The sequence below is a fragment of the Erpetoichthys calabaricus genome, chromosome 5 (assembly GCF_900747795.2).
Source record: "Erpetoichthys calabaricus chromosome 5, fErpCal1.3, whole genome shotgun sequence".
Lineage (NCBI taxonomy): Eukaryota > Metazoa > Chordata > Cladistia > Polypteriformes > Polypteridae > Erpetoichthys > Erpetoichthys calabaricus.
This window is the reverse complement of record NC_041398.2, coordinates 210,485,363-210,499,580: the sequence shown is the minus strand read 5'-3', so window position 1 is coordinate 210,499,580 and position 14,218 is coordinate 210,485,363. Positions and strand designations below refer to the sequence as shown.

General features: G+C 37.2%; 1 protein-coding gene across 2 annotated transcripts in view; it reads right to left on the bottom strand.

Annotated features, from left to right (window-relative positions):
* Positions 1–270: 270 nt before the first annotated feature.
* lmbrd2b (LMBR1 domain containing 2b) overlaps positions 271–14,218 on the bottom strand; it is a 55,799-nt gene continuing 41,851 nt past the window's right edge. Inside the window, exons 14-19 of one of the 2 annotated variants that reach the window (XR_007935142.1) lie at positions 12,126–12,229; positions 9,790–9,836; positions 9,564–9,684; positions 7,886–8,012; positions 2,186–7,123; positions 271–2,154 (exon numbers count right to left, since the gene is read on the bottom strand). Coding sequence is in view for 1 of the 2 variants with exons in the window: in XM_028802463.2 (XP_028658296.1) it covers positions 7,063–7,123; positions 7,886–8,012; positions 9,564–9,684; positions 9,790–9,836; positions 12,126–12,229 (460 nt within the window). In the remaining variant the exon portion in view is untranslated. Of the gene's footprint in view, positions 7,124–7,885; positions 8,013–9,563; positions 9,685–9,789; positions 9,837–12,125; positions 12,230–14,218 lie in introns of both variants that reach the window. The other variant, XM_028802463.2, reaches the window with a different exon arrangement.

Here is a 14,218-nt window from a genome sequence, read left to right as displayed (position 1 = left end):
ATATCATCCACTATTGTACTGAAAGAATTCTCAAGATTGACTTTAGCAAAGCCGTTGAGAATTTTGAAGACCTGGTCAGACCTTTCTTGGTCAGAACTGCCATTGCCCCCCGGTTGCACTTCCAGCATCATCAATCAGGATTCCTGCATACGTTTTACCTGTGGGGTACGCACCTTATGAACTTGGGCAGAACATGCAACCACCACATTTACCTTTGAACGCAATACTTAGAACCAAAAGACCCTTTAATAACTTTCTGTAAACAGATAATAAGGTAAACAGAATTGACTTTATTTATCACACAACAATACACTTTCTGTGATTAAATAAATTTTCAGTTATACATATTCTTCACCAATAAATTATACAGTAACTTTATCTTCTCAAGTGACAAACATTTTAAAGAGTTTGAGATCTCACATTACAACCCTCGACAAACAGGTGATTGAAGGATTCATGCAAATAAAAATGTAGAAAAATTAAGTTGTAATGTTCAAACAAAACAACCGTACACCAAGTAAAGATTTTTGAGATTGACCAGAGTCAAAAGAAAAAGAGAAAAATATAAACATTGTGTATGTCAAATATTTACATAAGCAGTGCATCTGAACGGAAATTGGAAAAATATACGCACGTCTGCCTAAAATGAAATATTAAACATTAAACAGTGCAGCAAAATGCTGAAAATATGCAAAGTGTTGGTGTAAGTGTTAAAATTAGGCACATTTCACGACTTTTCCAGTAATTTTCAGTCACAGACTTTATTTGCGGGTGGTCTTCCAGGCTCATAACCGTGACATGCGCAGCACCTCAGCCCAGCTTTTCTGTACCTCAGGCCGACTGAGTCAAACAAGTTTGATTTTTGTCTTAAGTCACGGGGGAGGACAATCACCCAGATGTAAAATGCACATAATGCACTGTTGAGAATTAAGGACCATGGGTGTTTTGGACCTCACAAAGTAGAAAGAGTTGTCTGGCTGAGGTTTTGTGTTAATTATGCCATGACAGAATGGGGGGGGGGGGGGGGGGGGGAGAGGAAGAGATTGCGCTGAACTCGCCATAACTGCAAAGCCTTCACACGTGCGCTAGCTCCATCAGGCAGCATGTTATTGGCTGTCAGAAAAAGGGGACAGCAAACAATACTTGTTGTGGAGTTTGGTATACCCTGCGATTTCTAGTCTTATATATAAACGTCTACGCATGGATGTCTGTCTGTCTGTCTGTCCGTCCGTCCCGGAAGTGAGAGATGGAGTCGGGGTAAGGGCTCTACCTCAGAGGAAACAGAAACTCGCTTAGCCGCTAATACACAAGCGAGGCGAGCACAGCGGCAAAACGAAACCTCGGAAGAAAGAGACACTTAGCCGCTAATACACAAGCTAGGCCAGAATGTTGACAAAACGAAACATCCGAAGAAAGACAAAGTCGCTTAGCTGCTAATGCACAAATGAGGTGAGCACAGCGGCAAAAAGAATCCTCCTAGGAGAGAGACGCCCAGAGTTGTTCCTTTCAATTACCTGACATCTCTACATTTCAATTTTTTTTCTGATGATTTCAATAGTGTCTAGGACCCCGGGCTTTTACCGCACTGGCTTACATAGCTAGCAGCGTATAATAACATGCATCTGGTGACAAGATCTGCAACCGCAGTCGTCAAGTTCTAAATCCCCTCTGACTAGAAGTTGTGTAATGTGGAAACGGTTTAAGGCTGAACAATTAACACACAGGATAGAAAAAGAGACTAAATTCAACTGCCATATAAAAAGACAATCCATTCATTCTGGGTACAAAACATAAAATGGCAAAAGATGCAAAATGACAACGTTTTCCAAAGGTTAAATCTGTTCCTAATTTAGGTCAGATGAAGCAGAATCCTGTCCAGGCAGCAGCACACACAATGCAAGGACATCCGCACTCACTTGTACCAGAATGCAACTGAACATGGAATGTGAGGGAAAAACTGAGCGTCTGGAAAAATCTAAAGGAGACACTTGGAGAATACAGGAACTCCACACTGACAGCAGCCATCACACCACGTCTACACGTTTTACTTATTTGTACGTATCATAGCCCGGCTCAGATATTTAATTTAGTATTAGATTATAGGCTTTTTTTTTATTACAGTGTTTATGTGAGGCACTGTACACCAAAATGTCCCTCTAGGATAATAAAGTTTATCTAAAGTAACCTAAACAGTCAGTCCATTAGAATGGGGTCATATGGTGGTGCTGCAGTCAGTCCTGCTGTGTTGCTGCCAGTGTTTCCAATCCTCTTTTTATGGAGGTTTCTTTGTGTAAATCTGGCCGGCATGAGTGTTGCCTGTGAAGAACGGCCATCTCAACCTGGGTGAGTTTGTGCCTAAAGCCTGATGCTGCCAGGACAGCCTTCATTCCCCATGATTTTAAAATGGGATCAGGAAACCGAGAGGTGTCTTCATATGTGAAAGTACTGAAAGACGTATAGACACTCAAAAGTGTAGCCGTCATTTAATAATAAAGAATTCTGTTGAAGTCTGTCACAACTTGCCTTAAGCCGTCTTTTAGAATCCATTCATCCACATAAGCCAATTGCCTTCTAGGCACAGTTTACAGCAGTGTGCAGGTTACGCTGACTGACAATACCAAAGTGGTCCAGCGTGAGTGTGGATGTGTGTAAGTGGGGAATGCTGTTCGGTTCATGGCTACCAGGTTAGGTCCCGGCGTCCCACAAGCCTCAACTGGATTAGACACATTTCAGAATGTAGTTTATATAGTAACTTCAAAAATGTACACAATCAAAATGAGCCTGGCAACGAACCAATCCTGGACAGGAGTGCAGTATACAGTACGTATTACAAGGGGGCTCACAAATATGCACAACCCCAATCAATTTTCTAAAATAATTGAAATTATGTTTGGGTTAAGGTAAAAGTATTTGAAACTAGCCCCAAAATCCTTACATGACTTGCATCTCAATGAAGAGTATCTTTGCAGATTTTACAAAACATACATGAAAATACATTTAGGCGGACTATACACCTACAATTGATAAAGCAAGATGATTTCCAAAAATAATAATAATAATATTTTGCAATTACAGAAAATTCACTTTTGGCACTTCATAATGTCAGCTTTTTGTTCGGACCATTTTCCATCCATCCATTATCCAACCCACTATATCCTAACTACAGGGTCACGGGGGTCTGTTAGAGCCAATCCCAGCCAACATAGGGTGCAAGACAGGAAACAAACCCCAGGGCAGGGCGCCAGCCCACCACAGGGCACACACACCGTGCCGAGATCACTTTAAGAACCAAATGTAATTTACAATCTTTATGAAGCACTAAATTGGCCCCAGTGTGATTTAAGTGTGTACCCTCTGTTGGACCAGTGACACCCCAATGACCCTAAACTTAAGCCAAATTGAGAATGTGCGTATGTTGCATAAGTGATGACAGTAGGAGTCTGGCTGCACAAAGCTTCATTCATTGAATTTTTATTTGTAATGCTGGATAAAAGATTCTTATAAATAAACTGAATGTACATGGACCTGAAACGGTCATTAATAGCACTGGCTGACAATTCTCAGGGCTTTGCTGGATGTCTCAAAGGTCCAAGAAAATGGGTTCAAATTCTGATGCTCTTTATTGTTCCCCAGTTAATCTACATCCTCCAACATGTCAAAGACGTTCACCTCAACTTGACTGGACCGAAATGCACGGGAATGCCTTTCATAGACTAAAGGGGTCTGTTCTCCTCCCTACTTCTTGATGCTGCCAAGTTCAGAAGTTGGAAAAGTGGTGTCATTTTGTACTGCAGTGGGTAATTATAAAATAGTATTGCTATGTAACCTGGAAAAATTTGTTCTTTTATGTGTAACATCTTAAAATGTCTTGCATGAAATCTTTCAAAACTTGTTGTCTTCTGAAATGGGAAACACTGCTCTGCATCAGAACCCTTTTGAATGCCTGAATACATTTAGTGAGATAAACATACATAGAGTAATAACAGTAGCACACACAGTTTGCACAAAATAAGCCTGTTACAACCCTTAAGAGTAGATAAATGCTGCTCTGACACTACAAGGAGGCTTCAAAAACCTTCTTCCTGCACAAAAATAGTTCATTACATGTGCTTCTTACATGGGTGGTCCAATATGCTACTCCTAATGACAATTTTGGCACATCTGGATGAGATAAAAATGTGGTTACGTTAAAGAGGGGAAATCTTTCTGAAGTGCAGGCGTAGGTGTGTGTGTGTGTGTGTGGTACAAGCCATAAATACTACACCTTTAAATATGTACATGTACTAAAATCCATAATTGTAAAAAAAAAAAAAAAAAGAATATTAAAACCAAAACACACCAAAACTTTCACTGAAAAAATGCTGCTTTCCAAAGAGTAAAGAAACTAGTATCAATACTGAAGTCTTTTAAGACTTTAAATTTGAGTTTCCCAAGGCTATGCTATCTGGTTTTCATTCCAACTGTTCTCAATAGGGAAATGAATGCATGCTTTTCGATTGACTAAACAAAAATAATAATCCAAAAGAAAAAAAAAAATTCTATTATTATCTAAAAACACACAGAAGGGCAGCAATGTTTATTATAGAGAGCATTTTCATTAAAAACAATGGGTATATTTACTCATTACAAGATACTGTATCTGAAATAAATTTCACGACCTCTTAAAATAGGCCCCTGCTCCATTTCACATATCTGAAAATGCATTCCAGGATATCTTGACATATTTTAAGATATTTGAATATCACCTCTGACATCTACAAAATATATCCAGATATCTCAAAATTGCTATTCATTCATTTGCAGATAGAGATAACTTCCTCCACATTTTAAGATACCTCAAAAGAATTGCAAAATATCTTAGATAAGAAGTTCAATTAAAAGAATAGGAAATTCTACAGGAAGTGGTCAAAATCAATTTCAGACATCTTAAAATGCATGCAAGGTCAACCTGAGATAACTCCAAATATCTGCGATATCCTGAAATGGAGTTTGGCAGTTATTTTGAGATACCATAAAGTGTATTTGAGAAATACTAAAATGCATATGAGATATATTGCAGATATCATAAAATGTAAAGGAACATATCTGGAGATTTCTGGAAACACAGTTCAGATATCTTATGATGTGTACTGCATTTCAAAATATCTGAAGTTCACTTTAAGATATCTCTAAATGTTAATACCGCTGGCCATATTCCCGAGTACTAACCAATAAAGGTTTTCATCCTATACCAGATTACACAATGTGAGCCACTTAGATAAAAAGGGTCTTTATACTGTAGCACTATAATAAGAAACACCTTGTGGCAGGATCAACATTAAAAACATGAAAAGTAAGACTATTAAACCTGCTACCCATTTGTCAGTTTCTGTAGATATGTTTGCTGGTCAAAAGTGCACAAGCCAGTAGTTATATGGGCAGTGCCAGGCACAAAACAGCACAAGTGACAGCCTTCTAGCTAATAGACATACCTGCTATGCACACTGATACCAATATGCCAAGTAAAAGTCACTAGTGGAAAGAACAATTTGGTCATTGAAGTATACAGAGAGAATGTACTAACTCCACACAGAAGGAAAACCAGTGGAGAACTGATTCAAGGTAACTAAGGAACAACAGTATTGCTATCTATCTTAACATCAAACAGTGAGAGCATCTGATAGGTAGCGCTATTTAAAGGAACAGTTATTCTAATTGTCTTTTATTAAGAACCTCATTTTCTCATATGCAAGACAACGATACCTCCATTTGAAGCAACATCAGTCTGGTCAGTGCACATAATATTCTACTTCATTAAACAAAACAGTTCCATTTGTATTATTAAAATCTTGTCAGCCTTAAAATGTCACAGCAAAACAACTAAGTAACCAGTAGACTTCACATGCCAAAAAGAAACTTCACAGAAAACTGGAGGAAAAAGGCAAAGTTTTGGAGAATGACAACATCTGATGAGTGCTTCTCTCAGCACAATAAAAAGAATACGAAAAGACACAAAGACTGAAATAGACAAAAACAAGGCTGACGGTTCATGTCCATTCATACAAAAGAAACACACAAGGTGGCAAAGCTGTGCTCTCCAAATACACATCCTATATACTTACTCGCTACTTCTCTGTGTATTAGTTGGCACTGCTTCTATTGAGAGAAGTATCCCTGCATTCAAAGGTATACTAAAGTATATTTTAGGAATAAATGTGTTTTATTATTCTGAATAAAAAGAATGCTTTTCCAGAATTTTATTCTTTGCATTCAGTTGTGGCACAATGTTCTATAACAGAAGGAAAAGAACATTAAACAAAAACTGATGATGTGGTATTTTTGTAGCGATAATCAAATAATTACCAAAATAATTACAGTCATTGAAAGGATAATCATGAAGTCCTCATAGTTTAAATGTCAAACTTACTTGGTTTCAGAAAGCTGAAACATTCCTTCTTGACAGAAGCATAACATATGATCACAAAGACACAAAAAGTGAAACGGCAAAAGACAAAAAAAGAACATACCGTCCATAAAAGTGTTTTAATATTTAGTATTTACAATATGATTCTTTCAAAAAAAGATATACTGTACAGTATCTACAAAGTGTCTTCATGAAACCCGTGGGTGTATTGTCATAAAATATATCAAGCAATATGTGAGTCAATAATTACTTTTATCATACAGTTACTTGAGTAGATTAACATTTTATGTACAATTTGCCCCTATAACAAAGAGTATCCCCTTGTAACCTATTTTACTACCATGGGGTTGGTTTTCTTTGTGGGTGTTTGTGTTGTTAAAGAAAATAAATACTGGCCATTCAAAAACTGAAGGTGAGAACTGCTGAACTTATCTTATACTCTTACATGAGCAAACAAATAAAAACAGTTCCAATAATTCTCTTTCCTATGTGTGAAAGAATGCATTATATGCAAAAGAACCTCTGCAGCAAACAATAAAACACATAATTTAAATAAATACAATAGATAAATACATTCACATAAATGTTGATGGCTGAAGCACCTTTTGTTCTGTTTTACTCTTTTCTTGCCTCTTTAAAGGTTGGTGGTGCTCCACACTTCAGACATCATCAAAGATTCGACTTCTAGACATAGACAGATACCTGCCTCCGGGGTGATGCCTTTAGAGCAGAAAAAAAACCAAAACATTTTATTTAATTTATATAAGCTGATCAAAACTTTACTGTGAGCTACAATTATTCTTTTTCACTTAAGACAATTAAGTAAAAAGCATAGCACGACATGAACACTATCCAATGGAAGAAACAAGCTCAGTCTTTATTTAAAAAGACCGCAACAAAGACCTTAAACAAAGAGGAAAAATATAAATAAAAAGGGAACTTGATAACAAGGAGAAGTAGGTGTGAACCTAGTTCTAATTTGTGAAATCCTGTAAATAATTTTATACTTGTAATCTACACTGAATATGCAAATTAATGACATGGAAGAATCAGCAATAACAGACCTGCTACATATTAAATTCCACAGTAACAATATACATTCATATTTGTGAAATGGTAAAATTTCCCAGAATACTTTTGTCCTAATCTACCACACACCAGTTATATTGGAAATAAACATCCAGATATAATAACATTATTAAAGGAAACTGTCCAAAGCTTTATTTTGTTTCCTTCCACATTTTTGTCATTATGAACAGTAAACCATAGAAAAACCACTCCATGGATGACCGTAGTAAAAGGCTGAAGTGCACATGCATAAAGGAGTGAAACAGAGAGTCTACTGTGGATGAGATGTTGCACCTTGTACAAAGCTAAACAATCAATTCACTTCTAGCAACATCCACCACCTAGCATCTCCTTCTATTTTGAAATTACCCTTCTTAAAGTTGCACAGTGTTTAGCATACTCAAGTTTTATTACCTTCCAGATTCAGAATCAAGTCCATCATCTGCAAAGGTATCTGCATTAAAGTCCATGGGCTCTGCATCCTGTAGTAATTCAACTCGATCTCTGTCCGGCCTGTTAGATCGGGTATATTTCATTGCTTCTGTGAAAACAATAAGATTTTTAACAAAAGATTGAGAACTGAAACTTTGAAAGCAACACTTTTACTGAAGCTTACACAATTATTTTGATCCCATTAGAATTATTACAAATTATAATAAGACATTTTTGCCACACTTGGAATAAAATCACAGAAAAAGCTAAGCTTTTTTAATATTTTTTGCTGCTGGAGTATGTGAATTTCCCCCTGGGATTAATAAAGTATGTATGTATGTATGTATGTATGTATGTATGTATGTATGTATGTATGTATCTATCTATCTATCTAAGCTTCTTCTTCTTTCAGCTGCTCCCATTACGGGTTGCCACAGCGGATCATCTTCTTCCATATCTTTCTGTCCTCTGCATCTTGTTCTGTTACACCCATCACCTGCATGTCCTCTCACCACATCTATAAAGCTTCACTTAGGCCTTCCTCTTTTCCTCTTCCCTGGCAGCTCTATCCTTAGCATCCTTCTCCCAATATACCCAGCATCTCTCCTCTGCACATGTCCAAACCAACGCAATCTCGCCTCTCTGACTTTGTCTCCCCACTGTCCAAATTGAGCTGACCCTTTAATGTACTCATTTCTAATCCTATCCATCCTCGTCACACCCAGTGCAAATCTTAGCATCTTTAACTCTGCTACCTCCAGCTCTGTCTCCTGCTTTCTGGTCAGTGCCACTGTCTCCAACCCATATAACATAGCTGGTCTCACTAGCGTCCTGTAGACCTTCCCTTTCACTCTTGCTGATACTCGTCTGTCACAAATTACTCATGTCACTCTTCTTCACCTTTTCACCCTGCCTGCACTCTCTTTTTCACAATCCCCATTACTCTGTACTGTTGATCCCAAGTATTTAAACTCATCCTGCATTTCCTCATTCCACCACCAGGTTTCCTTTTCCTCTTTCCTCTTTCCAGAGGTCATGCCAAGCACCCTTCATGCTGTCACCCTTACTACATCTGCTGTAGTTTCCCAGCTGTCTAGTAACTCTTCACTACCCCCAATGCTTGTCTCACCTCCTCCCTAAACTCAACCTTGCAGTCTTCCTTTTTCAGCTTCCATCATTTGATCCTTAGCTCTGCCCCCACTCTCTTCCTCTTCTTGATCTCCAACGTCATCCTACAGACCACCATCCTATGCTGCTTAACTACACTTTCCCCTGCCACCACTTTGCAGTCTTCAATCTCCTTCAGATCAGCTCTTCTGCATAGGATGTAATCTACCTGTGTACATCTTCCTGCACTCTTGTACGTAACCTTATGTTCTTCCCTCTTCTTAAAATATGTATTCACCACAGCCATGTCCATCCTTTTGGCAAAATCCACTATCCTCTGACCTTCTTCATTCCTCTCCTTGACACCATACCTACCCATCACCTCCTCGTCTTCACTGTTTCCTTCACCAACATGTCTATTGAAATCCGCTCCAATCACCACTTTCTGTCCCTTGGGTACACTGTTCATCACTTCATCCAACTCACTCCAAAAATCTTCTTTCTCACTCACTTCACACCCAACCTAAGCTACAATGTATAAAAGCACACTTACGCCTGTTTGTACTGGTGTTGGTGGCATTTGTGTCAGAATAGCTGGTTTCTTTTAACTCTGAGTGAACATTCCTGTTGCGAGTGTAGTCTTCTCGTTGATTTCCATAACGCTCTTTCCACTCCTGAAATAATAAAACTTGTTAATTTTTTCTTCAAGCATTTATGAAGATTGTCTTATATATCTTTGTAAAAATGTTAACAACCAACCAGTAAGAAAAGATGCTTACCCGCCTACGATTTTCCCCATCTTCTGCTCTTTGTCGTTTTCTTTTCTCTGCAAAGCGAAACATTCAGATATTGATATACTGAAAGAACTGCAGTTTACCTGTACATTGTACATATGGTTTGATAGTTGTAATGCAATATGAAGTTTACATTTTTATAGTCTACTGAAGGATTTAAACTATTTACTCTAAATACTAGAGTCTGCATTTATATTCTTCACACAAGGAGCATGAAAGTACACACAAAAACACATTAAAGACATCAATTTTATATCACTGAGCACTGAAAGAAGTTCAGCACATCACATCACTTAATTTTTCCCATATGCAGAAGGTTAAGCCTCCGCTTGTTTTAGTTTTTGTGGGTTTTATCTATTCATTTTTATTTCTTCCAAGCTTTGTTCTTGATTCCAGCATTTGTCTTTTATTTCCGTCTTGAAAGTTGCATAATATCCGACCACTGAATCAAAAAATCTCTTCTACTTCATAATGTCTGTGTCTATACATAGGCAACATGTTAAGAAAAATCAGTGAATAAGACAGACTACAACACAAGAAATCACGTCTCTCTAAAAAAACACGTCTATTTATCTCAGGTTTGTCCAAGACCCCCTGGATGCTCAACAACAATACTAGATAGATGTCATGTGGGCATTGAACTTTTTGTTTAAAGTACTGTACATAATGTTATGTTAGGGAGAAAAAATAAAAAACACTCCACACCAATAAGACCTCATTCGATTTGTGAACTACTGAAATACAGTGGTGTGATTTGAAGCAAACTGCTTGATGTGCAGACACAGAAAATGTTTGGTTGATGTTATTACTTCTAAAGAAAGTTCCACCCAGGAGGAATGCTTCGGTGAACAACCAGGTACCCAATCAGTGCAGACTGAGTTCAGAGAATGTGACACAAGAAGACAACGATTTAATACCCACATTGCTATTAGCTATTAATAAGGCATTTACAGTGACCAAGGCAAAACATAAACTCTGTATGTTTACTGATTCCAAATTTTCTAATAAAGTCTGTGTTATATTCAGCTAAAGCATTTAACAAAAAAGAGACTGGGGTTAGTGGTTTTGCCTACAAGACAAAACTTACAAAAATATTTTTTCATAAACGAGCTGAAACCAACTTGAATCTAGCCATATATGTTACTCATGATGTGACACTTCTGAGGTATGATGAAGTATGGTAGGAGATGCGACAGAAAGCAAACGGGAACCTTTGTAGGGAGGTGAGCTTAAAGAAGAAATGCAATGCGAGACACCCTAAACTTCCAGATATATGCACCGGTAATAGTTTATATAGTCAACAAAAATCTAGCTGCTCAATCTGCCTATTAGATATTATATCTTGGTTCCCACAAGGTTCTGAAAGACTACTTAAATGTTATTTGTAATTCAACATCTAGTCCTTTATTGTTTGATAACTTTGTGAAACAATAGGAACTGGTGATATTAATTACTTGCTTCATTAAACAAATGTTAATATCTTGTAGCTTGAAACAAGCAGCGTTACTGTTTGCATAGTTTAAAATAAAACACAAAAAAACTGTGAAACTGATTCAGTCTGTTCAAGTATCAGTATTAATCTTTTGAAGAAATTATAACTTTCTGGTGTATACTGTATTTTGCTAGCATATGCTAATGGTATGAAAAGGTAACTACTAAGCACTGCTGTGAAACCATGTTTAATATGCAGAATTTTAAATATCATCAGCTAAATGTGTAATGCAATTAATATCTCACTTCATGAAAATGAACCTAATTTACAGTATATAAGGAAGCATTCCCTTGGTAGACCTCTTTTCAAATACAGTGATACTAAGAATAGCACACTCTTTTGTCATGTATTGTGAAAATGATTGTCTGTATCTTGAGTTTTGTTGCTAGAGGCTGTACTGCTATGGACTCTCACTACAAGCCATTTCAGCTTGTCGATTTGCACTTTGGTAACTGTCAGTGGGCTGCCGTGAACCAGCAAAGTCTGGATTACATCAACTCTCAGAAGAAGTCTCTTATTAACCAGAACTAACAAAAGACATTCAGTGTTGGCAAAGTAGACAATGCTTCTGAACACTGTGAGTAAAGAGCTTCTTCTTGATGTCAACTGAGCTGTGTACTGCAGCCGCATTGCGCCACAGAGGCTCTTACAGCTGTTCCAAATTGTGGCTATCCAATATATTTCCTCTGTGCCAACTTTATTTCAGACTAGGCCTGAAAATATCCTGCCTTAGATTAAAGTGCCATTTAAGGCTTTCGTTTGCAAAGTGAAATGACATTTAACTGGCCCATAGTTTCAGAGGAAGCAAAAAGTGTTAATTATTTCTTACCTCTACGAATAAGCTCCTTTCCCTCATCAATAAGGTCTGATGTCATGTCATTGTCACCCATAAACTGCTGAAATCCCAACAAATTCAAACAGCGAGTTCCTAAGCTGCAAAAAGTATTACAAGAAGAGATGCAAGATGATTTATTAATTCATGTCTGCAGTTAAACCCCACCTACTCTGATGCCATGTCACTGTCTTAATAAAAAGCACATTTCCAAGGTAGATGTGTAAAAAAAGACTACTTGGCATATATCATTCAAGATTAAATTTAAGAAATCCTCATAACTTGGATCAGTGCCATCATTTCTGATTCAACAATGTATTCCTTATAAGGTACTGGATTTATTAAGACCATGTCGATTTAGACGACTTTTCCTGTAGTAGCCTTCACTTACACAATTTTAGCAAGTCAGAGGCAACCAGCGATGCTCTTCCATGAAGGCCAGTCTCATAATGTGACATACCCCTCAATTCTCCCTGATGAAACCAAACAGGTTTGATTTCGTCTTTAGTAGTAGGGATGGGCTCTGTGTGCATGAGAATTAACAACCAATGAATGCTCACTTCTGACATACAATGCATATAATGTGTGATAAGGAACAATGAACACGGGTGTTTTAGACCTCACAAACAGAAGACAAGCTCATCTTTCTTATGGCTTAAGTTTTATGTACCACAACAGAACAGAAAATAGGTCAGAGATTGTTGCTAAACTCGCCATACCTGTTAACTCTTCGTACGGTACTGGTTCCATCAGACAGTACATCATTGGCTGTCAGAAAAAGGGGCAAGGACAACTGTGCTGGAAGGTCAGTACGCAGTCACTAAACCTGACATGCACAGCAATTTTCAGTCTTGTAAACTGACATGGTCCGGCAATGAAATCAGAAATTGCAGTTGGAATGTCTGACATACCCAACGACTAGAAGTCACATAATGTAACTTTGGCTTAAGGAGCTGTTCAACCACACAGGAAGTTAGTGGCTCCCATCAAACACATAAAAAGAAAATAAAATTATTATAAATGTTCTGATAACATCTTTCTTTTCAAATAATGTAGATTACAGTATTATTTTTATTTTTGCATTTGTGACATACTTTTCTCCTGTCTGGAATTCAGGCATAAACATCTATGCTCATCTAATCTTTCACCCTAGTCCATATTTGTGGCTTCAGGAACCTGCACTTCAGAGGAGCAGTAAAGACATCTCGTGGGAGCCTGTACCTTGGATTGCCAAAATGCTAGCAGATCGTTAGAGTGGAGATGAACCATGGAGCACAGCATGAAAGTGCATGAATGGATTAAAGTTGTTTATACTCCTGCACACTTCAGTCGGTAAAATGTTTATTTTCAAAGTGGTGTGGCCTCAATGCATTTATGAAGTCAAAGCAAATACTCCAATCAATGAAACAATGTCATTGCTTGGGAAAGTTGAGGATAAAAACACTATAGACTTTTTACACATTCAACTATAAAAATTTCAATTTCAGATTTACAATACTTATACATTTACATTTTGATTTACCATAATAATAATATAAATATTAATAACATATGTAAAAAGAGCTTACAGTACATTCTGACAGCCCTAAAGTTCTGGACCAACTTTGCTCCTTAGGTGCTGGATTAAGGAAATATTATTTCACTTGAACTTTGGAGCCCATATGTAACATGACTATTTACACTTAATAAGGTTTGTTTTTTGAAGAGGCAGAGAAGCATTTCTAACATAAAATACTAATTAGAAAGTCGATTAACAACCAACAAATGTACTGAATTATGCTGATAAGTTACTGCACTATAAATAAACAAAAAACCAAACTTTGTTAAATATGACTACAGTGCATTAAATATTGCTAAGTATAAACCTATTTAAACAATATTACCGGTAACATATCTAACTTAGTCTGAAGTGGTGAACTACATGCTTTCTGTGTGTCTTTTGACATATATTAAAAATAAAATGAAGTTACTGCTGTTATTATTTTCAAGGTAGGAAATTTATGCTTTTTTTGTTACTTTCAGAAGTGCGATACAGGGAATAAATTCAAGGGACATAGGAAAAGAAGGTTCATCCAACTGAAAGCCCAATT